Source organism: Archocentrus centrarchus, chromosome 12 (genome assembly GCF_007364275.1).
Source record: "Archocentrus centrarchus isolate MPI-CPG fArcCen1 chromosome 12, fArcCen1, whole genome shotgun sequence".
In the NCBI taxonomy this organism is placed as follows: Eukaryota; Metazoa; Chordata; class Actinopteri; order Cichliformes; family Cichlidae; genus Archocentrus; species Archocentrus centrarchus.
The window spans coordinates 3,346,393-3,374,350 of NC_044357.1; the positions used below are offsets into that span (position 1 = coordinate 3,346,393).

Consider the following 27,958-nt stretch of genomic DNA (forward strand, 5'->3'; position numbering starts at 1 on the left):
AGCAATCACTCGTCAGATTGTGAAGGGAAAAACAGCTGCAGGGTTTTCTTTTATTATAAACTCAAAATTACAATTTGTGTCTGTAAGCATGTGGTTTAATCAACATTTCAAAGTCTTATTCAAATTTTTTTTTTTTTTCCCCTTTATAGCACAAAATCCATCCAAGTGTCCCAAATGTACCCGCGCTAACAACAAGCCCTTAAATAGTGTTCCTCAGGTGTACACACTGAATTGTATTCCTCTCATTTTTGGCAATAGTAAATCCCACCAAAAAAAAAAAGTACCGCTTAGTTAGCTACCATTGATGCATGTTTGTACCAAAGGCAACATCAGCAAAAATTCAAATCTGTACAGGAAAACATTATTTGGCAAAAGAAACAAAAAAAGAGGAAACGATTAACTGCAAAGTCCTACCCGCCATCACCTGCTGCGTTTTCCTTTTTCCTTTGATAAACAGCTCAAAAATATTTTTTTCTCCAAAAGCAAACATCTTGACAAACACGTACCACATGATAAAAAAGATTAAGTGAAAATGAGATGTAAATAAAGATACTTTGATTTTGTACAACTTCCATCATAATCATAATAATCGTCACAAATTTCTGTAATAAATTAACAAAAAAAAAAGGATTCAGTCATTGCACTTCAAGATGCAACAGAAACAAAGAGGGAAAACAAAACATCTGATTCACCCACACACACACACACACACACACACACACACACAAGTGCACTATGAATCTGTTTATAGCCTTAAAAAAAGTGTATAGAAAGAAAGACGTTTGAGTAAAATCCCACCTCGATGTCTAAACGTATCCGAGAGGAGGAGTAAAATTACCTGAAAGTGAGTGGAAAGTGTTTTTTTTTTGTTTGTTTTTAAACCCTCTGGTGCTGCCCTTTTGTATTGCTCATATATTTTAGAAGAATATTCGACATACTGACGTCCTCTTTGCCTCGAGTCCACATAACATGTAACTGAATGGATCTCAGAGTTTATTTGGCTGACGGTGACGTGGGATTTAATAAAGATTTGTGCCTGGAAAAAGTCAGAGGAGAAAAACAAAAAAGAAAAAGGAGAACAGTCACCGACTCTGAGTGGCTGCATCTGAATGCACTGCGAATGTCGTCCTTATAGAAAAGTTTCTGTGAGTGAGGAAAGAAACTGCAAAAAAAACCAAAAGCTTCTGTGGATTATTCCAGAGTGGAGCGGCGGGGAAGGCTTCGCTTGGCTGTTTGTAAACGATGTGAGCGTGGACGTAGCGACGCGTGTGTACCGTTAATGTATGAAGTCATGTGTAAACCTTTACACGCATGTGGGAGGGGAAAAAAAGAGAGAGAATTCAAGTTGTCAGTGAGCTTGCGAGTGCCGACATGCAGTAAAATGCAGGTGACGTCTTCCTTAGAGTGGCTGGTGGAGCGTTGGCCGCCGTGTTTGGTGAAGGTGCTGGCACGTTCTTCGTCTCTCTCTCTTTCTAGCTGCCTTCCAGCAGCTTGGCCAGGGCGTCCCGCAGCTCGTTCAGCTCAAAGAGTTTGCTGTCCAGCAGCTCCAGCAGGGAGCGCAGGCTCTTGCGAAAGGCTTCTTGCTCCAGCTGGTTGCTCTCCAGACGCTGCTCCAGATCGCTCAGCTGGGCCTCCAGTGTCTGGTTTCTCAACTCCGTCTCCTGATAGAGACAACAGACAGAATTTAGGAGTTTTTTTGAATGTCCATCATGACATCTCTGGCTATCCCAACCATCCTCTTCTGTCTTCAGCCAACAGCAGCGGTCTCTACTGGCACCCCGCTGGTCAACAGCACCAGTGGGAGTTATTAACCTGGGCCTCAATCAAACCAGTGTGGAAATCTTATTGATGAACTGCATGTTTGATTTTCCAAATATTTTACGTTGGATGCCCTTCCTAACACAACTCTCCCCCATTTATCCGGGCACTAGGAGTACACTGCCTTGTGGCCCCCTGTGGATGGGTTCACATAACGCCATTAAAAGGCTCCTAAAGGCAATGACAGCACAAACACAGCCCAGTGACTTGAAGACACAGAGTTCAGACAACCTGCCAATCAGTGTGGACACACCCCTAACTCCAACATCCACACGGATGAGTTATAAAAATCTTCAGCTGCTATAAAGAGAGAAACTATCCACAGAGGCCAAAACTTCTTTTTTTTTTGTACCAGGCTATAAACATTATATCTAATGCTGTAAAGCTAGCCATTTTAACATGAGACTCTATGGGGACTGACTCACTTTGGAGAAAGCCTCAAGTGGCCACAGGAAGAACTGCAGTTTTTTGGGCAATCCATGTTGATGGTCAAAAATAAATAAATAAATAGCAACAGGCAAAGGGTGTCAAAATACTGGTCCAGAACCCACTCGACAAAGTAGAGATGGCTGAGTGGATTAACAGATTGACATGGCCATCCAAAGAGCAGTATTATCCTCTGCAGCCAGTAAAAATGAAGTAAATTCAAAGTGGCCATGTCCCTAAGTCTAGTACCCACAGTATAATTGTTATGAAGGGGGACCTCTCTACTGAGGCCAAAACCATTTTCATACCAGGCTGTAAACATGCTTTTTAATGTTATGAAGTTGGGCATTTTGTAACATGGAAGTCAGTGAGGGTTGACTAGCTTTTGGAGTCTGCCTCAAGTGGCCACTAAAAGAAATGCAACTGTTGACACTTCAGTGTTGGTTTTATTTTTCAGCTCCACAGGTTGCTGCTTGCTTCCCCTCCTCAGCTCATGCACAGTCTGAAACAAGCCTGTTTAAGCCCTTTCTCTTTAAGGCCTCCCTCACTTGTCTGTTCTGATTGGCTGCCCCTCACCTGGTTTCCAAGAACAGAACCAAATGTTTTATCATCACTTGGTTCTCTGTAGCAGTATTTGCAAAAATTCATACCAAACATGAACTGACTGATTTTGTTACATTTGTTAATACTGGCCTTAATTATGTGGAAATGGCAACTCTGTAACCAGTCTGGAACTGGTCTTCAGTGGTTATAGATGGAGTCATTTTTCCCCTCAGCTGTTCATATTTATAGACTGCATTAAATGACTTGAATGTTCAGTACAGTGCGTTACTCACCTGTAACTTCTGTGTGAGGGAGTCTCTTTGAAACCTAAACTCATTGGCACTCTCCACCTCTGCTTTGAGTCTCTCCAGCTCCTGCAAGTATGATCAGAAAGAGGAAACAGATCAGAGCAGATGGTTACAGTACTAATCAAGGTCTGGGCATATAAATTTGAGGGTTTATTTATATGAATTCAACACTGTAGGATGAGCAAACACTCGCCGTACCTCCTCTTTGGCCTTCAAAGCCAACTCCAGCTCTTCTATTGTTCGGTTGAGTTCAGTCTTTTGAGATTTAATCCCCGTTGTTTGGCCGCTTACGCACTCCAGCTCCGTCACCTGCAATCAAAAGAAAGAAAAAGCATCCGGACGTGGTAAAATGGGATCACGCAGTCAGTACTTGTACTGCTGTGTGCAGTGAGGGTACCCGTTTGTGTAGCCTCTCAGCTTCTTCCTGATAGGCCGCCAGCTGCTGTTTCCACTGTTTGACGTTGGCTGTAGATTCGAGAAGAGCCGCTGTCAGTTTGGCATTGTTCCCCTTCAGCGCCGCAAGCTCCGCCTCCCAGTGCTTATTGATGCTGGATGAACTGAAAATGGAGAAAGAAACAGAGGGAATATCTGGAAAGGGTGAAAATGGCCATTGTCATTTTCTTAAGCCCACAGTGGCACAGTTTTCCTGGATTCAAACCCACAGTAACCAAATCCAGATCAATATTTACTATTTATTGATCTAGAGCTTCAAACCAAAAAAAAAAAAAAAAGACATTGTTTAAGTTTCTAATGATCCTTCAGTTCATCCACTGTATGAAACAAGACATTTTAACACCTCTCAATTTAGGCCAAATTTCTTCAGATTTTTCAAAACCTTTTGTTTCTCGTAAGCATCCTCTGTGTGGGTAGTTTTCGCTCCCTTTCCTCCCTTTGAGCCACATTTCCTCTGACTGGTTGCCCCTTGTAAGTAGCTTTGAACAGCAGGTGGGTGGGGCTGCAGAAAGCCCCCCACTTGACAAAAGGTATCTTCCAACCTCCAAAGCTTCTCTCTCTGTGCCCTGTAGAGCTGACCACCATGAATAATTCTTTATCTTTCAGGCTACCAGACTCTTTAATATGAATGAAGATACAGTTTGTGATGTGTTTTCCATGTAACCATTACATGCCTGATGAAGTTTTTTAACTACTTCACAGCTGCATTGAACTGACTTTAGTTGTGGTGTGTGATGTAACCTTTGCATAAAACTTGGTTCATTTACACTGCAGACTGCGATCACGTCACCAATACGTTCTTAACTTCAAGAGAAGACGCTTCTCTCTCTGTCAAATGAGCTCTGGTTTACCTGTGTGAGAAGGGCAGTGCATTCTGGGAAGGCTCTGCTCTGGGTTCAGGGTGCTGAGGTGTGTCTGGCGTGACTCTGTCGTTGTCTGTACCATTGATGCTCTCTGAGGTCAAAGGTGACTGCAGATCACCTGGGGCTGACTCCTGATTTGGCATGTTTGTGAAAGTGAAGGGGAAAAAAAAGTCAGTTCAACACTTTGAGAAATTCATACTGAGAGTTAAGAGGAAAAGACTGACACCACACACAGCTGTGAGTTAAATATGAAGCTACAACCAATTAGATTAGGTTAAAGAGAAGCTGGAAAGAGAAGGAAACAGGAAGAGGAACACACCACTTGGGGAAGACTGGGGGGGGGGGGTCTCTGAGCCATGGAAGTGATTTTTTTTTTTTTCCATTTGTCTTTACCTTCTTTTTAATGGGTTTGTTGACTGACAACACATTCCTTTTTATGGTGCCACCCTGAGGAGGAATCATCAGGGAGAGCAAAAGAGCAGAACAGATTTCATCTTATTTTCAGCTCCATGTTTCTGTCCTCAAACTCAAGTAGAGTAGCTTTGCATGATTCACAGTTCAAAATCATCCTTATTCATATTGTCTAATACTAGGCCTTTGTGCAAACAAGCAAAAAACCCAAGATGTTGTTGCTCCTCTGTGCTCACAGCTCACAGACATGACCACAGCAGGGATATCTACTATTAAACCAAGTAGAGCCAAGAGTAGAAACAGATCATTTGGAGCACCCTGTAGATGAGCTTTTTGCTCATAAAAAGGTAGAATAGATCCCATTAAGCAGACAGACAGACTTATTTCATGCTAATTTTCTCTTATGTCAGCTTATAACCTGTGCTGCCAGTTGTTGATCTGAGGGACGCTTTTCGTTTCTCACTCCTTGTATGAGCTACGTTAGTGTAGTCACAGCATTATGGCAGCTAGTAGCTGCTGTTCCTCACTGAGATTCTTTGTATCACGTTAACTAGCAAGAGCTACCACATGTCTATGAATATGTAGGTTACCTGTGGCTTAATGGATCTAATAAAAGATAAAAGTGCCATATATAAATTTAAACCCCAAACTATTGTATGTCATCTACAAACCCAATACCAAAGGGGTGCTGTGTAAAATATAAATAAAAACAGAATGCAATAGATTCACAATAGAATATAGAAAATATATTAAATATTTGACAGGAACAACAAAAGACTGCAAAAGTAAGTGATATTTAAAAGAAACCACCGAACAAACATTTTAAAAAGTGTGTGTATGAAAAGATTTAGATTGAAATGTCTGTGTCCAAAGGGACAAGGCTGAAAGTTGGTATTGGATACCCGTGATCTTCGGGCACTCAGGCAGCACTGCTTTAAAAACAGACATGATTCTGTCACAGAAATCACTGCATGTGCTCAGGAACCATCCATCCATTTACTTCTGCTTATCTGGGGGCGGGCCATGGGGGCAGCAGCCTAAGCAGACAAACCCAGACCTCCCTCTCCCTAGCCACCTCCTCCGGCTTATCAGGGGGAAACACCCAAGGTGTTCCTAGGCCATCTGAGAGTTATAATCTTTTCAGTGTGTCCTGGGTCTGCCCTGGGTCCTTCTCCCGGTAGGACATGCCAGGCACCCAAGAGGCATCCTAGTCAGATGCCCGAACCACTTCAACTGGCTCCTTTCAATGTGGAGGAGTAGCAGCTCTACTTTAAGCCCCTCTCGAATGACTGCACTCCTCACCTTATCTCTAAGGGAGAGGCCAGCCACCCTTTGGAGGAAGCTCATCTCAACCGCTTGTATCCGTGATCTTGTCCTTTCTGTCACTATCCAAAGCTCATGACCACAAGTGAGAGTAGCGCCACCCTTTTCTGTCTGAGGACCATGGTCTCACATTTAGAGGTGCTAATTCTCATACCAGCTGCTTCACACTCGGCTGCAACCCCCTCCAGTGTGAGCTGGAGGCCACCACCTGATGAAGCCAACAGGACCACATCATCTGCAAAAAGCAGAGATGAGATTCTGAGCTCACCAATTCGGAAGCCTTCCGCCACTTGGCTACGCCTAGAAATTCTGTCCATAACAATGATGAACACAATCGGTGACAAAGGGCATCTGGTGGAGTCCAACATCCAATGGAAATGAGTCCAACCTATTGTCAGCAATGTGGACCAAGCTCTCGCTACACTTGTACAATTGTACAGGGACTGAATGGCCTGTAACAATGGGCCAGATAAAGAGCTGGTCCAGCGTTCCGCAACCAGGATGAAAACCGCATTGTTCCTCTTGGATCTGAGGTTCAACTAACGGACGTTCTCGGGGAGCTGAGGAGTGTGATTCCCCCGATAGTTGAATCACACCCTCCGGTCCCCCTTCTTAAAGACAGGGACCACCACCCCAGTCTGTCAATCCAGAAGAACCACCCCAGATTTCCATGAAATGTTGCAGAGTCGTGTCAACCAAGACAGCCCTACAACATCCAGAGCATTCAGGAACTCAGGCGTCCACCCCAGGGGCGCTGCCAACAAGGAGTTAACTACCTTAGTGACCTCACCCCCAGTGATGGGCAAGTCGTCCCCCTCATCACAAGACTCTGCTTCCTCTACAGAAGGCGTGTCAGTGGGATTAAGGAGGTCCTCAGTTGAAGTCAGCAGCTCCCCACCCGCACTATAAACTGTTAGGGTAGTGCACCGCTTTCCCCTCCAAGGTCGCATGACGGTTTGCCAGAATCACTTTGAGGAAGTCCAAAAGTCTTTTTCCATGGCCTCACCGACCTACTCCAACACCCGAGTATTTGCTTCAGCCACCACCCAAGCTGCATTCCACTTGGGCTGCTAAGGGTTCCAGTAATCACTTTCTGTGAACATAATTCGCTGTGCCATCCACAAATGCAGGTTAAAGCTCTATCATGCAAAGAAGAAGTCACATGTGAATATGATCCAGAAAGGCCGCTGTCTTCTCTGGGCCAAAGCTCATTTTAAAATAGACTGAGGCAAAGTGGAAAACTGTTCTGTGGTCAGATGAATCAAAAATTATTTTTGGAAAACAAGGATGCCACATCCTCTGGACTAACGAGCAGAGGGACCATCCAGCTTGTTATTACTCAGTTCAAAAGCTTCCATCTCTGATGGTATGGGGGTGCTTTAGTGCCTATGGAAGCTGGCAGCCTCATAGGCACCAATATGGCTGAATTAAAACAATTCTACAAAGAAAGGTGGGGCAAACACAGCTTCCCAACTGTTTTGGAATTGGGCTTGTATTACAACATGTTGCCTGCACTTCTAAATCCTTTTAATTGGAAATGTATATGTATATATTATAAAATGCACAGACAGAGGCACTGGTGGTATTTCTAGTGTTTGTTACCTGAGAGGGCGTGCTGGTGAGCTCCATCTTCTCCTGAGACTTCTCCTTGGCTAACCGCGCCGCCTCCTTGAACTCTGCAAACTTATCTGCGAACTGAAATAACCGGAGCAGCTGATACTACAGCACGGCTGACAACTGAGCAGCAACGTTCAGTTTCTGATAGGGAATCCACAGTTTCTCACCTTGACCAAGTGGCTCTCTGATGAGAAGCCGAGGCCGTAGACAGTGTTGGCCCGGCTGTCCGCCCACTGGCCAAACTTCTGCGATGTCTTGGTGAACGTCATGTTGGGGGTGATGGTGCTATTGATAATGGCCTGCTGGGGAGAAATGAGCATGACATGGAGTCCCAACAGAACATCATAATCAAATGTAAACATGAAGAGTTTATTAAAGCCAAAGAATAGTTACAGCTGCTTTAGACAAGCAATGGAAAGCTGTTATCTACAGATGAATGGTATGCTTCTTCTACAGGTGCAGGTTTGTATTCCCTTGGTGTGGTAAACAGGAAAGTGTCAATAAGGTGTCTACAGCTGACAGTAATGAGAGTTTAGAGCTAAAGAAAAAACTAACTGCTGATATAAATTTGCTTCAGTTCAGGGCAGTTAACGAGGTCAGCTTGCTTGCTTTTCTTGAGATTTCTATAGTACCACATGACTCCATCATACTGTCCGAAAACTGATCCTGGGCACGTGCCTGGCGGTCAGGACTTAGCCTAAAAGAGTGACATGGGCCTGTCCTCCTGTAGCCCCGCCCCCTACAATAGGAGCTGTAGGTATCCAGTGCAGTGTGGATATGGGTGGCTGTCAGAGGCAGAGGCCATGGAGAGCAGATCCCTGATCCCCCAGTTTGTTTTATGTTAGAGTGGCTGGGCTCTACCATTGGAATATTATCAAAGTATCACTAGGATTTTAATTAATGCATGGGCAAGTGCACGAAGGTCTGGGTGAAAGGGTGTACGGGAGGCTGCATGCAAAGCAAGCAGCAACGTCCTGGGCTGAAAAATGAAGCCAGTACAAAAGTGGGAAAAAAAAATAAACTTGTGGCTGACTGAAGTGATTCAATCCCAATAGAGTCCAGTGTTAAAATGCTAAATTTGATCAATAAAATGAACATGCTTACAACCCGATACAAGACTGGTCTTGATTTATATAGTTTCCACCTTCATAACAACTGCACCGATAGCCAATAGCTGTCTGCTTTGTCTCATCTTTGCGAATTCAAGTCATTGAACTGAACAATACAGTTTACTGTGTAGTACTGTAGTATCCAGTAAGTTTTTGATTCAGTTTTGAGGCTTTAAAATGCAAAGTCCAACAAACAATGGTGGATGTCCCCGTTACTAAGTCCATCTTTTATATACAGTCTGTGAGGCAGACATCTGTGTACCCTCAAATTTGTTGTGACCACTACTTTATAAGTGCACATGGACATACACAGGAAAACCTAAAAGGATGCTGAATTCAAAGAGAAGCTGTGTGAAGAGGTGGATGGCTACCTGAGTCTGTACGATTGAGCTCTAAAACAAGATAAAGGCATTCAAATTTGCTGCAGTTCTTCGATGAAAACTGCCTATAATTTAGGAAAATAATAATAAATAGAGATGTCCACAGCTGTCTGTCTGCACATAAGCAACAGAGAATCATTCCAGACTAAGTCTGTGGATTGAAAACTTGGAATATGGTTCATAGGAATTTTATGGCTGCAGTTTTGTACAACAGTGGACTCACACCCAAAACCCAAGGTAAAGCTCCAAAAGAGGTCTTAACTGGTGGGAAATACTGCTTTTTCTTTCTCATCATTTATGTATTTACAGTACCAAAGAACAGTGGTTCCCAGTAATTGAATAGTTATAAGACAATTAACAGAAGGTACGAGCAGAAACAAACATCCAAAATAAAGCTCAAGTTAATCTGCAAGTGGCTATTTTTTAGTTTGTGATATCAATTTCCTGAACCACTTGGGGGCAGCAGAAACTACTGGCAAACTTTTTAATTGATCCTATAAACAGCCGCTCATTTACCCAACCAGCAGCAGTCATGGAGGAACATTATGACTATAATCTCAAGTGTGTTTAGCTGTTAAAAGCTCACCAGCAAGCAGCTGGAGCAGGTTGCGTGTAGGAGAGTTTTTTGCTGTTGTTGTTGTTGAAAACATCTGCCTGTTGCTGCTGATATGAGTGAATGAAAGTAGTAAATGTGCAGCCAAAAAGACAAAGAATAGAATGAACTCACTGTAAAGTTCTTAAAGCTCTTATTTCAAACACATTATTAACATACAGATTACAATCACTCTGTTTTTAGGATCCATGGGCATCCTGAGAAACATGTCAAAAGTTTGCTCCCTCTGGAATTTAGACGGTAACACCAGCAGACGATCTGTCATTGTGTGTGTGTGTGTGTGTGTGTGTGTGTGTGTGTGTGTGTGTGTGTGTGTGTGTGTGTGTGTGTGTGCGCGCGCGTGCGTGCGTGTGTGTGTGTCTGCTGAGAAGCCTTGTTGTTGTCTGGATAATAATGTCCTCCAGCGCCAGCCCACCCAATTGCTGCTATTTCCAGCAGAGCACAGCTAACTTGCTGGTTCAACAACAGCAGCACAATCACCCATAGAGGCTCTTGTATAACTATGCGAACTCCACCCCTGCACCTCGCTCAGGACTAAAATAATCACTGCCACATAGATATGACAGGCCTGAGCTCGACTTCACTGCTCCAGGAGAGAAACCAGACTGAGGCACAGCAGTCAAAGAAGACGTGCTGACAGAAAGCTGGTGTTTCTGATTATTTAAATAATAAAACATCACTGATACACTTTGGTGAAATCCTTTTCTTTTTGAGGGTGATGTGTGGTGAATTAAAGGGTCTCTGAGATAAAAATCACTAGTTATTTGATGGTTGACTATTAGATATTTTTATTTAGACGCAAAGCAGGTGAGGAAATGAGACAAAACCCAGAGGATGCAGATAAATATGTTAACACATTTTAAAATTAACATCCTGTACCAGCTGGGGTTAAGAACTGGCTTTACTTGTACGCACCTTGGACCCATCCAGACTGATGATTCGATAAACATTCCTGGTGCTATCGAAGAAGTAGGAGACTGTGACAGCGTGTTTACTCGTGGGAACCCAGTTCTTCTTGGTGTTCGGGTCAATCTGGAAGACGTGGGCCCGTGTACTGAAGATGGGCTGCTCTCTGCACAGAGAGAGGGAGAAAAGGATGAGGGGGGGAAAAGGAGGCTTGGAACAACTGGAATCAGATTAGGATGTGAACAACTCAACTGAATAACAGTTTGTGAAGAGGAAAAACAGGAGAAATATGCACTTTTTCCTAAAAGGAAAATGCTAGTTTACTTTTCTGGGCCCACTCTCTCTAAGGGAGAGCCCACACTGATCAGCCAAGTTTAGAAGTTAATGAAGAGGGGCTTCTCGTCCTCTGAGCTACTGGCAGGAAAACAGTTGTGGCTTTTTATCCCCTGCTGTTTGTCTCATCTCACAGCTCTTGTTGTGTAATTTTATTTCATTCAGAACTGTTTACGAGCAGTGGCAGGAAATCCCATAGCTGTCTCCGTTACTATGGACTGCTCATCCGGATAAAAGGTTAATCCACGTGTGGAGAACGGGCCCCTGTGTGTTCACAAGTTAATGTGACCTCATTCAAAAGGAGCATGACTGTCAGCTCAAAATTGTATCTGTGGACTGAGGCATTTTGCATCCATCTGGTAGATACTGAGATATCTTGCTGGATAATCCAAAACAATGAAAAATCAGTCAGTAGGACTCACCCTCTGAATCTCTGCACAATGTTTTATGGTAGTCCGCCCAGCTATAGGGACTAAAGCTGTGTACCAACCCACTGACACTGCCACAGCTAAAGCAAACGTGTGGACAGAAATATCCAGCACTGTCCTGCCCTGCCCTGGAAAGGAAGTGGAAGTCTTGACCGACACAATGAATCAGAAGACACCGTTTCTCAGATCCCTGCACATCCATAATTCACAGGCCTGCTGTGTTGTTGCACTAGCAGATACTGAACAGGGAAGGAAAAATTTTAAAAAAGCCAGCAGCCATTCACACAGAGCGAGCGTGTAAGCCTGTTCAGCTACAAACGTGTACATACTGCAAACATTAATAAACTGTTTACAGCGCAGACCATATTTATTTCCTCATAACGTCAATGAACCTTTGTAGTCAGCGGGTGATACAGTCGAGCCATCTGTATCATATTTGACACACAAGTTCCCGAGACCCCGACTTTATCGACACGAACGATGCTTTGCTGAAAAATCTGTTGTATGGTATCTGATCCATGTCTTCTGCCACGGGTGGATTATCTGTGCATTTTCAGGCAGTCACAGGCCTTTGGATGCCAAAATGGATATCTTCATGTAGTAAGTGTTGAAAGCAGCCATTTTTATTTAACACAACAGAACAACAACAATGCAGTACTTAGCAGACGCAACAGATGGCAGCACAACAGCCACTCCATTAACAACCATTGAACAAATTACTGCTTCATATTTCAACACTCCCACTTAATTTTACAATGGTTCTAAGACACAAGGTAATGCTGAAATAATAAATTTAACTCAACTTGCAATAACTAACCTATTATTCCTTCCGGTTTATAGTTTACTTCTGTCTTGCTATATCCAACAAAAAATATTGCCCATTTTATAACAAATCCACACAGCAAGACATTCTATTACAGATTTACATCGGGACAAGTCCAATCTCTCTCCTGAGATACTCAAATTTCTGTCTTGTAAGAGGTTTTGTCAAGATATCTGCCTTCATGTCATCTGTTGGACAGTATTCCAACTTGACTTCACCGTTCTGCACACACTCACGAATGTAATGATAGCGAATGTCTATGTGCTTGGTTCTTGAATGGTTCACTGGATTCTTTGCTATTGCAATAGCTCCTTGATTGTCCTCCAGAATCACTGTAGGCGTTGTGACCATACCTAGATCACTTAGTAATCTTCTCAGCCAGGTACCCTCTTGAGCTGCTTGACTGAGAGCAACATACTCAGCTTCTGCTGTTGAAAGTGCAACTGTTGCTTGTTTCTTGCTTAGCCAGCTCACTGCTCCTCCACCCAGCAGAAATATGTTGCCTGTTGTTGAATGCCGGTCATCCTGATCTCCAGCCCAGTCAGCATCAGAGAAGCCAATCAGATCTTTGTTCCCTGTACAGTCATACTTCAGAGCAAGGTTAACTGTGCCCTTTAAGTATCGAAAAATTCTCTTTACAGCAGTCAGATGTGCAGTATTTGGGTTTGCACTGAATTTTGACACTGTACTCACTGCTTGTGTTATGTCTGGTCTTGTTGTCATCGCTGCATACAGCAGACTTCCTACCATGGACTGGTAAGTACTTGGATTGACAGGATTACTGACACCATCATCCTTTTTCAGCTTTACACTGATGTCAGCGGGGGTTGCAACAGTTTTTGCTTTATCCATCCCATACTTCTGAAGAATGGTTTCAATGTACTGTTTCTGATGAAGAGCGATGCAGTTTTCTTCTTTGTCTTGAACAACTGAGATGCCCAGGATATAGGACAGCTCACCCAAGTCCTTCATTTTGTAGTGCTCCTGGAGAGCTAGTTTTAACTCATCCATGCTTTCAGTTGACTCTGTAATCAACATCAGATCATCTACATAGACTGCAATGATCTCCAGCTCCTGTGATGACCTCACAAACACACAAGGATCTGAGGTGCTCTGCTTAAATCCAAGATCCTTCATGAACTGTGTGAATTCTTTATTCCAACAACGAGGAGACTGTTTTAGTCCATAGATTGATTTTTTTAGCTTGCACACAAGGTGCTCCTGACCTGGTTTGATGTATCCCTCAGGTTGTTCCATGTATACTTCTTCCTCCAAGTGTCCATTTAGGAATGCAGTGACAACATCCATTTGATGCACATGTAGGTTATTCTGGATGGCAAAGGATAATAATGTACGAATTGAGCTAAAACGTATCACAGGTGAAAAGGTTTCATTGTAGTCAGCACCATACAGCTGTGAGTAGCCTTTGGCAACAAGTCTGCACTTGTATCGCTCCACTTCTCCATCACTTTGATGCTTGATTTGAACACCCATCTTGACCCTACAACCACTTTGTCCTTTGGTAGTTCCACCAGATCCCAAGTTTCATTTTCTAGCAGTGACTCGTATTCCAAATCAGCCGCTTCTTGCCATTCTTTTGCATTTGGACTCTTTAATGCTTCTTTCAGTGTACCAGGTTCTGTGACAGAACACACATTAGCACAATGATCAATAGTCACCATATCTGCAAACTCATCATATCCATATCTCTTTGGTGCACTTCTGATTCTACTCCCTTTTTTAACAGTTTCATCGACAGTGATTTCATCATCAGTTGTTTCCTTTTCTTCTGTGATGATAGTCACTCCCTTTTCTGGACAGGAAGCATCCACCTCATTTTTCCAGTCAAATTCTGTCTCACTAAAGATGACATCTTTTCGAATCAGGATTCTTCTCTTCTCTTCATCGAACAAACGATAACCTTTTGCGTTGCTTGCATAGCCCACAAATCTGAGCTTTACTGCTTTCTTGTCTAGTTTTCACCTTTCAGCATCTGGGACATGTGCATAAGCAACACAACCAAACACTCTCACATGACTGATGTCAGGTTTTTTGCCAGACCATCGTTGGTAAGGTGTCTCTTGCTTCAGAACAGATGTGGGCAACCTGTTTTGTATGTAGGCTGCTGTTGCTACTGCTTCAGCCCAGTACATATTTGGTAGCTTAGCATGCAACAACATGCTTCTAGCTGCTTCAATCAATGTTCTGTTTTTCCTTTCTGCAACTCCATTTTGTTGAGGCGTATGAGGTACAGACATTTCATGGTGGATACCTTGAGCCTTCAGATAGTCTTGAAACTCCCTTGAAATGTACTCCCCACCATTATCTGATCTTAGTCTTGCAACTTTGTGTCCACACTCATTGGAGTATGTTTTCTCAAATTCCTTGAATTTGCTTAAGACTTCACTTTTTTGTTTCATGAAGTAAACCTTACAGCAGCGAGAGAAGTCATCAATGAATGTTACAAAGTATTTTGATCCACCTATTGACTCAGTCTGCATGGGTCCACAGACATCACTATGGATCAGTTGCAGCTTACGTTTGGAACGGATTTCTCCCACTGTCTTACATGACTGTCTCGTCAGCTTGCCCTCCACACATGCTTCGCAGAAGGGAAGCTCTTTGTCTGTAGAGAATTTCACTCCATTTACCAGACCTTCTAGTTCCTTTAGCTTGGTAGTGTGACCCAAGCGCTGATGCCACAGATTAGCTGTCACTGATGCACTTGATGCACTATAACAGATAGGTGAAGCTCCTTCAACATCTAACTGATACAGTCCATCAGCTCTTTGTGTTCCCATTCCTCGAAGAATTCCATCCTTGTCACGTATGTAGCAACGAGATCCTTTGAACTGCACTGTATTTCCTTTTCTTGTAGCAGCTCCCACTGAAAAGAGATTTCCAGACAACTTTGGAACGTACAACACATCATACATAGTGGCAGGTTTAGCATCACTGACTTTGAAGATCATGTTCAATTTAACAATGCCAAAACCTTTGGCTTCAACAACTCTGCCATCACCCAGTTTTACAGACTGTGGGTTTGAGAACTGCTGGTAATCTTGAAGAATTTCTTTATCACATGTCATGTGTTTTAATGCTCCGGAATCGATCAACCACTCAATTTGTCTTGGTCCTTCAGTAAGATTCACATTTTTAGCAACGAATGCACTTTCAGAGGAGTCTTCTGCATTTTCACAGATCACATTTTTGGCTTTGTGGTTTTTGATTCGTTTTTTCCAGCTTGGACAGTTACGCTTTATGTGTACTTCTTTTCCACACTTGTAACATCTCCATGAACTTTGTCTTTCAGCTCCCACTACTTTTGAATCAATCTGCATTCCTCTGTGAACTTGTGTTGACATGGCTGATGCACCACCTGATGTAGCAGCACCGTAGTCATCAACATTAGCTCTCTTTTGCTCTTCGTTTATTAAAGCTTGCTGAACAAACTGCAGTGTCAAACTGTCTATCTTTGTCTCCAGAGCTGTAACAATTGTAGCGTAGCTTGGTGGTAAGCTACCCAGGAGTGTTACGATCTGATCTTCTTCTTCAATTACAGCACCTATTGCCTTTAGCTGATCAGTCCGTTCCTTCATTCGTTTTAAATGATCATTTAAGCTTTCCTTTTCTTTCATTTCACATCTGAAATATTTCTTCTTTAGAAACAGTTTATTTGCTAAAGTGTCTCTCTCAAAATGTCCTTTTAGCGTGTCCCAAGCCTCTTTTGGTGTTTGGCAACTTGTTATCAAATACAGTTGTGGTGTACTCACATTCAGCACTAACAAGGAAAATGCCCTTTCTCTCCGTCTCTCAAACTCTGCCGTAGCTTGTGCGTTAGCATCCGCAGTTAGCATATCCGTCTCAGTTAGCATACCCCATAGTCCTTTAGCTTTCAGCAAATGCTCCATCTGAAACTTCCATGTTGCCCAGTTCTCTGGTCCGCTCAGCTTGTCAATAAACGTCTTATCATCCATTGTGAATTCCACAACTCCGTTTATCTGACTCAGCAACTAAGTTTACAGAGCTTTTTTAGCGACGCTCTGGGCCCATAACCTGTTGAAAGCAGCCATTTTTATTTAACACAACAGAACAACAACAATGCAGTACTTAGCAGACGCAACAGATGGCAGCACAACAGCCACTCCATTAACAACCATTGAACAAATTACTGCTTCATATTTCAACAGTAAGCACAGACAGTATGAAACACTGATATAATGCATCATATCTGGATTCAAAACACCAAGATGGTGAGGGTGAAAATGCTCATCTCAATGCTTCTTAGAGCAATGGGTGATGTCACAATAGCTACGTCCACCTTTTATACTAAGTATAAAAGGTTATCTCAGCTACTGTCTAAGCACAGACAGGCTAACCTTGCATTCTTTTTATTCACCAGCAGGAGGCGACCCCTGTGGTAGCATAAAGACTTCTGATTGTAAAGAGGTCTGTGGGGCAGTTACCCTTTAGCGCCCTCGCTCTGTGACCTCAGTAAACAGCTTCCTGATGAGTTTATGAGCTCAGTTGCTGAATGGAGCATTAAGTCAATTTTGCAAATTGTCGTCATTCTAAGAATCAGAAATGCAGCTTATCCAGTGATTGGATAACGACTTTCATTCACAAGTTTCATCACCTTTCATACTTCTTCACAAACCACAAAGTGTGATGTTCTGGTGGCTACGCGGTGGCTTAGTAAGTCACTAATTTTTGCCATCTCTTTTCATTTTTCAAGTTATGCTACAAGTAGCATTTATATTGTTACTAATATTTAAATGTTTATTGTACTGAGGTAACTTAAAACAACAGTTGCATAACAGTAGAGTTCAGTTGAGCTCAGGCCTGTGAAACAGGCTGTGCACAACTTGCAGATATACGTGCAAGAAAAAAATTAAGAAAGATTAATTTAGCCTTAATATCAGGATGCATTTAATAGTTACGTATGTTGAGTTGGTGATCTCAGCATTCGTAACTAGAACCAGAAAGCAATGTCTTGCTTGACTAAGTGGAGTGATGATTTAACCTTTTTGTTGATTGGCTAAAGCCTTCAAGTGGACTAAAATGTACCTAGAAGATTTTGTGGGAGATGCATTTTACATTAAATAAATGCAGGTCATTAAACTGTATGTGAGGCTATACACACCGTGGGCTGCGGGAAATGTAATTTTAGTTCTCAATCCGTTCCGTACATTCGGCATCAATTGACAATAAAGTTGAGTTGAGTTGAACCAGAGACTATCTCAACCTTGTTTAACTTCACTGGAAAATGTGATAAATGTAGATCTTTGCACTTCTGTGCACCAACAGAACTGTAATAAATGACACATGATCACAAAGGCTTAACCTTTGTGTCAATAGTAACAGCTTTAAAAAAAAATGCTACACATCACATCAGGGGATTTGCTGCTTCTTGTCACCATATTTCTTTTTTTCACTTGAATTCATATCTTTAAACTTCTGGTTTAAAGTGGCGCCCGTCATAGGCACAGCTCTACTTGACATGCCCGAGTGACTTCTGGCTGGAAAGGTAACAGGACGCTATATTCCTGTTGCCTATTATATGTGAGCGTGTGCAGGCTCTGGAAAGTTATATGCATGCACACACACACACACACACACACACACACACACACACACACACACACACACACACACACACAATTTTTTTTACCATATAAAATATGAGAGATAGACAGAGGCGGGGGATCTTTCTTGAAACCTACCGCATCTTAGACTGGAAATTTTTAAAGCAGCAAAAGTAAGCAAGGCTAAGTTAGTTAGCATGACTTTCTAAAATAATGAAGCTGAACAATGCACAGTGCCTGCTCGGATGCAGAAAACCATCATCTCCACTACGAGCAGAGCGACTGCGCAGCTTCAGGGGATGATCGGACGACCTTAGGATCCTTTGGCAGGAAAACTCTACAGCAAGGAAAAGCCGGTGAAGCTGCTGAGCAACTTGTTTGAGATAGAGGGGATTAGACTTTAAAAAAAAAAAAAAAGAAAAAACAGGCTTATCATTGGACTATCAGGATCATGTGGATCCAGATACTGAAGGAGGGTTGGTATGCTTCCATATTCGTTTGTCAGGTGCCGTTGTGGAGCTGCTTGCTGCTGATTGGCTGTCACTCCGATCATTTTAAAAACCACTTTCACAGTGGCACCCGTCATAGGCACAGCTATACTTGACATGCCCGAGTGACTTCTGGCTGGAAAGGTAACAGGACGCTATATTCCTGTTGCCTATTATATGTGAGCGTGTGCAGGCCGGTCTTGACCAGCAGGGTGCACTCTGAGTGAGGCGAGCACCTGTGCAAACATACAGAGATCAGCAGACACTGGATGGCTTCCAAGTACTGCTATGGATGAAAAGCTCCCAGGGTCTTGGATTAAAAATAAGCTTTGACTGCGGCAACTGGTCACAGTGATGATGGAAATCCACAAGAAATGAAGAGCAGATTTTTTCTTTTTGTTCCGAGTCGCACAATTTCTGTTTGGAAATGTCCCAGTTTGTCATTTTTATCCAGAACATTCAAGTATAGGACCAAAGTTTGAAATCTTTTCATAAATTTAGAATATTTCAGTGACACCATAAAGATGGAGAATGTATCAACAATGCAGAAACAACAATAAAGTCCTTTTTTAATTGTTAATAATTGAAAAAAAAGTCATGTAGGGAGTTATATATTTTTTTTCAGCTTCTTAAGGGGGACATGTCAGAAAAGGTTTAAGAAGCACTGCCTTAGAGGATCATGAATGTCAAGACATGCGAGAAAACTTGAGATATTTCAGGGAGACTAACTGCTGCTACCACAGCTAACAAAAGGTAAAACTGACAGTGACGTGTCTAAATGTTATGGTTAGCATATCTGATACTGATATCATATCGACATGCAAAATGGGCATCACTTCCAGTGTGCACTGCATTAAGTCAGGGATCATGGAGATCGTCTTTCACACTCTGGCCTACCAGACAAAAATAAACATGCTCCTCAGAGGGCTGCAGCTTCAGTTAAGTTATAATTAAGTCAACAAGCTGCTCAAGTTAGACAACAGATTTAACTGCGGTGACTAAATCTGGGTGTAGCCCAGCACCTTAACAAGCTCTTTATTCCAACACTTTAATACAGTTTTGGTTCTCAGAAGTCTATCTAGCAGGCTTTCACGGAAAGTAGATACACTCTCTGTTGCCAAAAGTATCCACTCACCCATCTGAATCATTGATTTCAGGTGTTCCAATCACTTCTGTGGCCACGGGTGTATAAAACCCAAGCACCTAGGCATGCAGACTGCTCCTACAAACATTTGTGAAAGAATGAGTTGCTCTCAGGAACTCAGTGAATTCCAGTGTGGTGCTGTGATAGGACGCTGCCTGTGCAACATCAGCTATTAGTGGAATTATAACAAAGTGGAAGCGACTAGGAATGACAGGGACTCAGCCACAAAGTGGTAGATCATTTAAAATCACAGAGTAGGGTCAGCAGATGCTGAGGCGCATAGTGCGCAGAGGTCGCCAACTTTCTGCAGTCAATAGCTACAGACCTCCAAACTTCATGTGGCCTTCAGGTTAGCTCAAGAACAGTGTGTAGAGAGCTTCATGGAATGGGTTTCCATGGCTGAGCAGCTGTTTCCAAGCTTTACATCACCAAGTACAATGCAAAATGTAAGATGTAGTGATGTAATGCATGGCACCACTGGACTCTAGAGCAGTGGAGACGTGTTCTCTGGAGTGAGGAATCACATGAATCTCTGTCTGGTGATCCAATGCAAAAGTCTGGGTTTGGTGGTTACCAGGACAACTGTACTTGTCACAGAGCACCTTTGGGATGAAGTAGAGCGGAGACTGTGAGCCAGGCCTTCTTGTCCAGCATCGGTGTCTGACCTCACAATTGTGCTTCAGAAAGAATGGTCAAAAATTCCCTTAAACACACTCCTAAACCTTGTGGAAAGCCTTCCCAGAAGAGTTAAAGCTGTTATAGCTGCAAAGGGTGGGCCGACATCATATTAAACCCTATGGATTAAGAATGGGATGTGACTCAAGTTCATATGCGTGTGAAGGCAGATGAGCGAATCCCTTTGGCAACAGAGAGATATTTCAGGGAGACTAACTGCAATTCCTTTTCTGGTAGCTAAGTGTTCCAGGACTCCTCTGAGAGCCAGGTACTGTTCCCATCTCTGGGAATATCCTGTCACATCTCACTGCGTTAATTAAGTTAGCGGAGCAGAGGATTATTTAAACCCTGACACAGTTAATGATGTAACAATGTGTGCATGGGAGTCACACCAGCTCCACTGTTTCACACAGGCTGGCAGTAAAGAAGCACATAAATATACTGCAGGATATAAACTCATTAGAAAAGTAGATTGGATGAAAATTAAGCCCTAGGAGACACTGGATACAAAAGCATTCTTTGCTTTGGAGGTTACGTGAGAGTCAGAGTTCATCATAAAGACTTCCTCTGACATGATTTGGTTACAGCAGCTCTACCCTGATATCAACCAGGACATCATCTAGATGAGATATTATGCAAACAAACAAGGTTTTAGATAAGGTAGTTGGAAGGGAGCAAACTGGCTCCTGGACTGAACATTTTAACTACTGTGAGCTTATTTTATTTTTTTAAACTATGCCAAGGCAAGCTAATTAAACTAACATCACCTCTGGTTAACTTACTAATGTTTAACTAGCAATGCAACATTTGGATTGGATATTAGTTCGATCCTTGCTCGAATTAAAAGCTGGATTGGATACTGGATGTTGAATGGCAGCACGCTGGTTCTAGCATGAGACCTAATGTAGCACAGAGGAAGCCAGTGTGAGTTGTAAAGATTGAAAAACACCTACAATAACAATGCTTTGTCTTTCTAGTTCGCTCTCTTACACTGTTCTTATGTCAGGAGTAAAGCTAAGTTTGTGGCTGCTGCACTGGTTGTGTCGCAAATCAGCTGCGATTGGTGCTCAAGGGGCGGCAATGGTGACCGTAAACCAGGTGTAACACTTGTTTGGAAGGTTTTAATGAATGGTAACATAATGTGTTGTTACCATGTTTCCATTAATATCAGTTCAGTTCAGCTGAAAGCAGTAGCACAGTAAATGACAGCAGAAGCCTGTGACTCTCACACTGAGCAGAAATTAGACCAGTGCAAATAAATCAATAACAAACCGTAAACATAATTTTTCAGAACTGGAAAAAGCTGGATCCCTAGTTTCAGATAACCTGCCTAACTACAAGAAGAATCCTGATAAATACTTGCAGCTGCACTGCAAAAAATAGCACTGTGGCTGCCAACACAGATAATGTTTGGTGCCAGCAGGCTCCTAATTACACACTTACTAAACAATTCAAAGTAAACTGTATCAGTGATATTACCCTGCTTTAAGCCAAAATACAGAAAGTTATCCTGAACCAATAAAGTTAGTAAAACATTGTGATGGGTAAAACTATTGGCTATTTTTAATACCTTTTGGATTTTGTTAACCTAATTGGTGAGTAAATATTCAATGAATGAACTGCATAATTTCATAAATGTTCCACAATTTTTTTATGATTGTGTGGCAAATATATGGGCCAGTGCTTAAAGAACAGTTCTATTACTCAATGGAAAAATGTATAAAACAGTGTATTTAACTCATATACCTATGATTGTTAGCATGGCTAACTCCTGGTTAAGGTAATTATTGCAATTAGATTAAATAAACTCACTGTTCAGTTCAATCCTTAACTCTTTTGTTCTTGGTTTTAAAGGTACCGCGTAGAAAATTTCATCATACACCTAAGGCTCGGATGCAGCTGTTCAGCCATGGAAACCCATTCCATGAAGTTTTCTACACACTGTTCTTGAGTTAATCTGAAGGCCACATGAAGTTTGGAGGTCTGTAGCGATTGACTCAGCAGAACCACTCACAGTACCACGCTGCTGGAATTCACTGAGCTCCTGAGAGGGACCCATTCTTTCACTAATGTTTGTAGAAGCAGTCTGCATGCCTAAGTGCTTGGTTTATACACCTGTGTCCATGGACGTGACTGGAACACTTGAATTCAATGATTCAGATGGGTAAGTGAATACTTTTTTTAACATAGTGTAGTTATGACTCTTCATATCTTGAGTCTGAAGGTGCAGGCATGAAATAAAATTTGATTCCATGGCACACGAACGCCTAGGAGTTCTCTTCTTCTCTGTCTTTGGCGTACTACGTATATGGTCGGTCTCTAGTCACATACATAAAGCGCGATTAGGCATAAAGCCGATGTCCATCTCAGCCACCATATTCAAGATAGCGAGGCAATATGGTGGCTACCACAAACCAGTGCTGGCTCCCATTTATTTTTAATGAATTAATTCTAAATTTATGAAAATGCATCAAGATGTTGGAAAACAAATATATATTGATTAGTGTGTAATTACGAGTACAACATTTTTTTTCTATTAAATAACCTCAAAAAATGACTGCCACTAACCCAGTTCTTCCAACTCTAGTAAACTTCTATCATTCTTAGCCCTTCAGACTCCAAAGAAAGCTAAAGCTGTCCCAGGTTTACTGTAGTTGCTATGCAACAATTAATCCTACGGTTATTTCTTCATTTACAAAAATAAGCATTGGGTCAAATGTATGCAAACTAAAAAGGATAAAGAAGATTATTCAGAGTGAAAATTAATTTTGAAACTATAAAAATTTAAAACCTGTTAATAATCAAAGTTCAATTAATCGTTAAACATGAATAAATTATATTCTCCTGAAATCTGCCTATTGCTGGAGTCGCTCTGCTCGTCACTGTGTCAAAGCCTTAAGTAGCCGTGGCTTTTCAGGGGCTGAAGAGAGTGCAGGTCATTAGTCTGACAGTGTGGCCTAGATCAAAATCTGCCTGGTGCAGTGTGTCTCCATGAGAGCGTGCCGATTGTTAGCCCATAATCCCTTTTCACAATGAAACCTATTCAGGCATTCGACTCTCAATGACAAGTACTTTGACAGGAATCTGAGCGCAGATGTTATCAGATCAGCACAAACATTCACAGCAACAGAAGACACACACAGGCACTGGTGTTTTCATGGTGGCAAACAAAGATGTGGACTATTTGTGACTGAAACAATGTTGAGATTAGCTTCCTACTAGGACATGCTGCAGTCACCCAGGACAGAGACTTGTTGATACCTGCCACATTTAGTGAGAACAACGAGGTTTGGGGAGAAACACAAAACGATTTCCTTAATAATTTACATATACTAAAATTGGCATCTTAATTTTAATTAGGGCCGCAACTAATGTTAACCTGAAGTGTTAACTAACCTGATTAATCTTAATTACTTCACCACTGGTGATATATAAAGTATCAGAAAATAGTAAAAAACAATGTTCACAGAGATTGAGAGAGAAAATACAAGAAAGATTCACATTTGAGGGCTTGACTCCAACAATTTTTTTCACCTTTTCTAAATAAAATATTTATTATTTGGGTTTTAAAACTGAGAAAACTGGCAAAAAAAATAAATAAATAACCAAAGCAATCAGTTGCAGAACGCCTTCGCTTGAAGTCTGGAATAAACAAGTGATATTAAATGAACGGGGTGCACAACCACACATACAGTTATTGGTCTAGTTTTTAAATTTTCTTTATGAATTGACATTGCTTTTCAGTATCAATACATCAGAAGGAGACAGCTTATCATTTAGTCATTGCTATATTTTCTGAAAGGAAAAATTAGTGCAACAAAAATGCAAATAACATGGCCCAACTCCAGCTGCCAGTTCCTACTAGTGCAAATGCTTTACAGATACATTGTTCACCAAGGTAGTTTTTTTTTTTCAACAGACCAATAAATAAGCAAATTAATCCCATTCCCCTCAAAAACAACCACCACCAATGGACTGAATGACAAACTACCCAACCCAAACAAATGCGCTGACTGATGTTTGTCTTGCAGACTGCTATCAGCCTATCAGCCCTCAGTCACAAAGACCTAGAGGCTGGTCTGCAACCCCCTGGCGACCTCTGGTCACAAGGGAAAAACGTGTATTCCCCAGCTGGTTGGTGAATAGTTGCTGACTGCTGCTATGTGAAATCAATTGCAAAGAAGGTGCTACACCAAACGCCTCCTTGTGATTGCTTTGGTCATTAGCAGATTGCCACGGTTGCCCGCAGATTGCATGTAAGACGCCAACTTATCTACAAACACTCACTTAGCGGTAGTTAAACATGAAAACGGAGAGCATTCGCCTTCAAAGTAAAAGTTGTGCCTCTCCGCTCACTAGTATAAGAGATGTGACAAACACTTTCCTGTATGGGAATCTTCATATATCCAAATATAAATAAATAAAAGCCATGTTATTTCTTCTTTATAAAACATGAATCAGTTTTTAACCTATCCTGTCAATGCCGTATATGAAGGACTATAACAAGAATATAGAAAATAGTCTGACTACAAGACAAAACTCCACTGACTGAAAGCAATGACAGCTGCAGCCTGTGTTTGCTATGCACAGGAATAATAACTCCACATTACTAACTTAGCTGCTACGTTGTCATGGCAACAGCCCACGTGACACAGGGCTGGTCATGAGCTGTGAACATCCTCCAACTCCATCGCTCCCTCTCCTTCCCACATGCTCTCTCGCCCAATCCGATCCCTGCATCCCTGTGGGTTAGCCCACTCGCAGAGGGAGGCAGCAGGAGCCTGGCAAGGCGAAGCCTCCAGTCCCAAACGCCCATATGCCGTTCACAGACCTCTAGTCTTTTAGCAGCTGACGGGAGAGAGCGTGGGACACTCGGTTGGTCTGACACTTTCAAACTATTGCTCATAATAATGATAAAGCCCCGTCTTTTCCACTGCTGTTCTTTTTGTTTCAATGTAACAAGTTCAAAGAGTTCGAGCCCTTCTGTAATAACTCTTCATATTCACAGAAAATAACACAAGCTCACGAAGTTAGTGAAAGAAAAATGACAGAAGTTATGAAAGACTGGCTTGTGCTGAGGAAATCCAATTCAAATATCAGCTGATTAATTGCTCTAGCTCTGTGTATGATGTATTTTGTCCAAACGCACTCAGCTTATTAGAAAAGCTGCCAAATATTCCCATTTGTGAAAGAGCATTTTTGTTGCTTAAATAAATGACTCAGATGATTAACTGCTCATCAAAACTGCTGCCTGCCAACTGAATGATCATTTTCGCTCTACCTGAAAATACCTGTGAATATTCACAAGAATGGGGCAGGCACAGCGACACAGGTGCAACCCCAAAAACATAAGCGCTCCAGCTGTTATCAGCATGGAGGCTTAAAAATATGAATATACAAAAGGCTTTTTTTTTTTTAGGAAAAAGTTAAACTTTTAAAGTGATGTTGGATTATAAGATCAAAGTTTCCTGAATTCATTTGAAACCAAAGAGGTTTCAACATTACTCCAAAGGAAACTCATCAAGACTGAGGTAAAAAAAAAATAATTGCAAGAAGTTGGTATAAAGCAGGATTTACTTGAGCATGAAATTGCTTTTTTTTGTCCATCAAATGAACAGAAATAACAGGAAATGCTCAGACTGCTATAAGCAATGTAACTCAGAGTCATTGCCTTCACTGTATGGGACCAACTGTCTGTAGATGCTTCCCAAATGCCCATTTTTAAGCTAGAAAAATTGGAATTGTGTTACTACTGCTTGCATTACACTTGCTATCATTTCCTACAATGTCCTAACTGAATTTCAGTGGCAGGGGTGTGCCACTGCTGCAACCTAAGATATGTATGTTTTCACTGGAAAAGAAAAAAAGATGCCAGCAACATTTGAACTGGCCAGCTGTGGCCTGACTGACGGAAACAGAAAAGCCAAGTTCGAGCCTTTTTACAATCAACAACAGCACTAAGAGCACTGGCACAGGGAGAAGCAGCTAATTAAGGGTGTGTGAGCACATACTGTAGGAGGGACATACTGTCTTCTACTGAGGAACTGGTTGTTGGCCTTGAGAATTACAGAGGATGAGGAGGCCAGCAGTTCCCCAACCCCCTTCTCCTCCTTTCCAACTACAATATGACAACAAAGCAGTCACATGCTGCATCATCTGGAGGAAGAACTAGGTCGCTCTTGATCAGGAGAATCACCATAACATCTGCAGCCTCAGCTCCATGCAGCATGGAAGCCTCAAGAGTTACTGCTTATTTTCCAGCTCCTTCAGGAAAAATTAAATATGCACTCCCCATCATCAGTAGTCTACTTCATCACATCCTGAAATGTCAGCGTATGGAGACTTTAGGCGGACACGATGATGGACATCTACCGCTATAAGTAGTGCGCGGGTTAGTGGTGAATATTTCGGGCAGTCTGCACGGCTCAAGCGTTTTCTTTACAATTATTTTTTTTTCTATGAGGACACAAGGGATGACAGAAGTGCTTGTTTTAGTTAGCAAAGGGTGGCTAGCTAGCAGACTGGCAGCTGTGGGTGCTGAAATGTCCTCAAATCTGCAACAACAAAGTCTGCAACACATGCGAAGTGAGAAATACAGCTTCCAGCGTCCCGCCAATTACATACCCCATTTTAGCAGAATGCTGTCTCTAAGTTGAGTCGAAAAGGATCCTCTCGGTGGTCTCCTGAGAGCGGTTCGGACAGGCTAGCTGCAGCTTTTTGATCCGCTCCCCCCTCTTAAATTGAAAGGCGCTCGGTGCGAGCTCACAGCCGGCGAAGCCCCGCTCTCGCTCCTCTCAGTCCGACATGGCTCGGCGTGTTGCTGTGCCCTCTGGGTGCATCATATTTTTGGCTAGGTGGTGGTTTCATCCGAGCAAACGTGTCGGTGCACGCGTGTTGACCGACAACACACACGCATATATATTATACACACACACAGCTGCACTGGCGCTAGTAGCCGCCACTGTTAGCTAAAACACAACCAAACTCCACAGTAATGCAGGATTATGGAGCTCAACACGAGACCAAAAAAAAAAAAAAACTGACAGCAGAGGGAGAGTGTGATTTATAACCACATTAGGCTCTTAGTGGTCATGCTGCGCTTAAAGTGAAATTATCGAAAGGGAGAAAAATGTTAGCGTATTCCAGCAGATGAAACAACCTTTAGTCTCGGTGCTCCGTTAGCTGGTGTTATAATCTGAATCGAGATGGCAGACGATGGGATAAAAAAAATTAACATTCACCCCTCAGTTTCAACATTCATAAATCCCACTTTAAGTCGCTGGCTTTTGATTGAAGTCCGCTGTGCCATTAAAATCCTCAAACCGGAGCGATATTAAAGAGTTTTAACGCCGAAAGTGAGGCATTTAACGCTCTGTGGTGACAGACATCTTCCTCCCAGACGGGGCTCCATCATCTCCGCTGCTTTTGGAGACAACACAAAAACCCCGTGGAGCACACTCCGGGTTTTATCATCACGTCCCGTCCTCCCAAAAAAATAAATAAATAATACAGCTTCACCGACGTTAATCTTCACCAGAAATGTTCCTTCATTCACAAACGAGCGGATTTATCGTCTTATTATTATTATTTTTTTTTTTTTAGCTATTTCGCGAAAAGCGGGACTCAGACGGTGGGAGAATAGGGTGCTGATGCACCTTCAGCGGCTTCTTCCTCTCTCATCAGCAGCCCGTCTACCCTCTGTTAGCCTCTCA

At 42.2% G+C, this 27,958-nt stretch overlaps 1 protein-coding gene across 5 annotated transcripts; it reads right to left on the bottom strand.

The window, feature by feature from the left end:
* Positions 1–43: 43 nt before the first annotated feature.
* On the bottom strand, positions 44–27,958 carry homer1 (homer scaffold protein 1). Of its 5 annotated transcripts, none has more exons than XM_030742418.1 (10): positions 26,871–27,958; positions 10,780–10,936; positions 7,930–8,064; positions 7,748–7,840; positions 4,805–4,858; positions 4,400–4,542; positions 3,493–3,652; positions 3,294–3,404; positions 3,081–3,161; positions 44–1,661 (listed from the first exon to the last, which is right to left on the bottom strand). In XM_030742418.1, exons 1-10 carry the CDS (start codon positions 26,873–26,875, stop codon positions 1,473–1,475), a joined length of 1,128 nt encoding a protein of 375 aa, XP_030598278.1. In that variant the 5' UTR covers positions 26,876–27,958; the 3' UTR covers positions 44–1,472. The 5 variants fall into 5 exon arrangements, with proteins under 5 accessions (XP_030598278.1, XP_030598279.1, XP_030598283.1 ...); XM_030742419.1 differs by having other exon boundaries at positions 7,930–8,061; positions 26,871–27,957; XM_030742423.1 differs by lacking the exon at positions 4,805–4,858 and having other exon boundaries at positions 7,930–8,061; positions 27,488–27,957.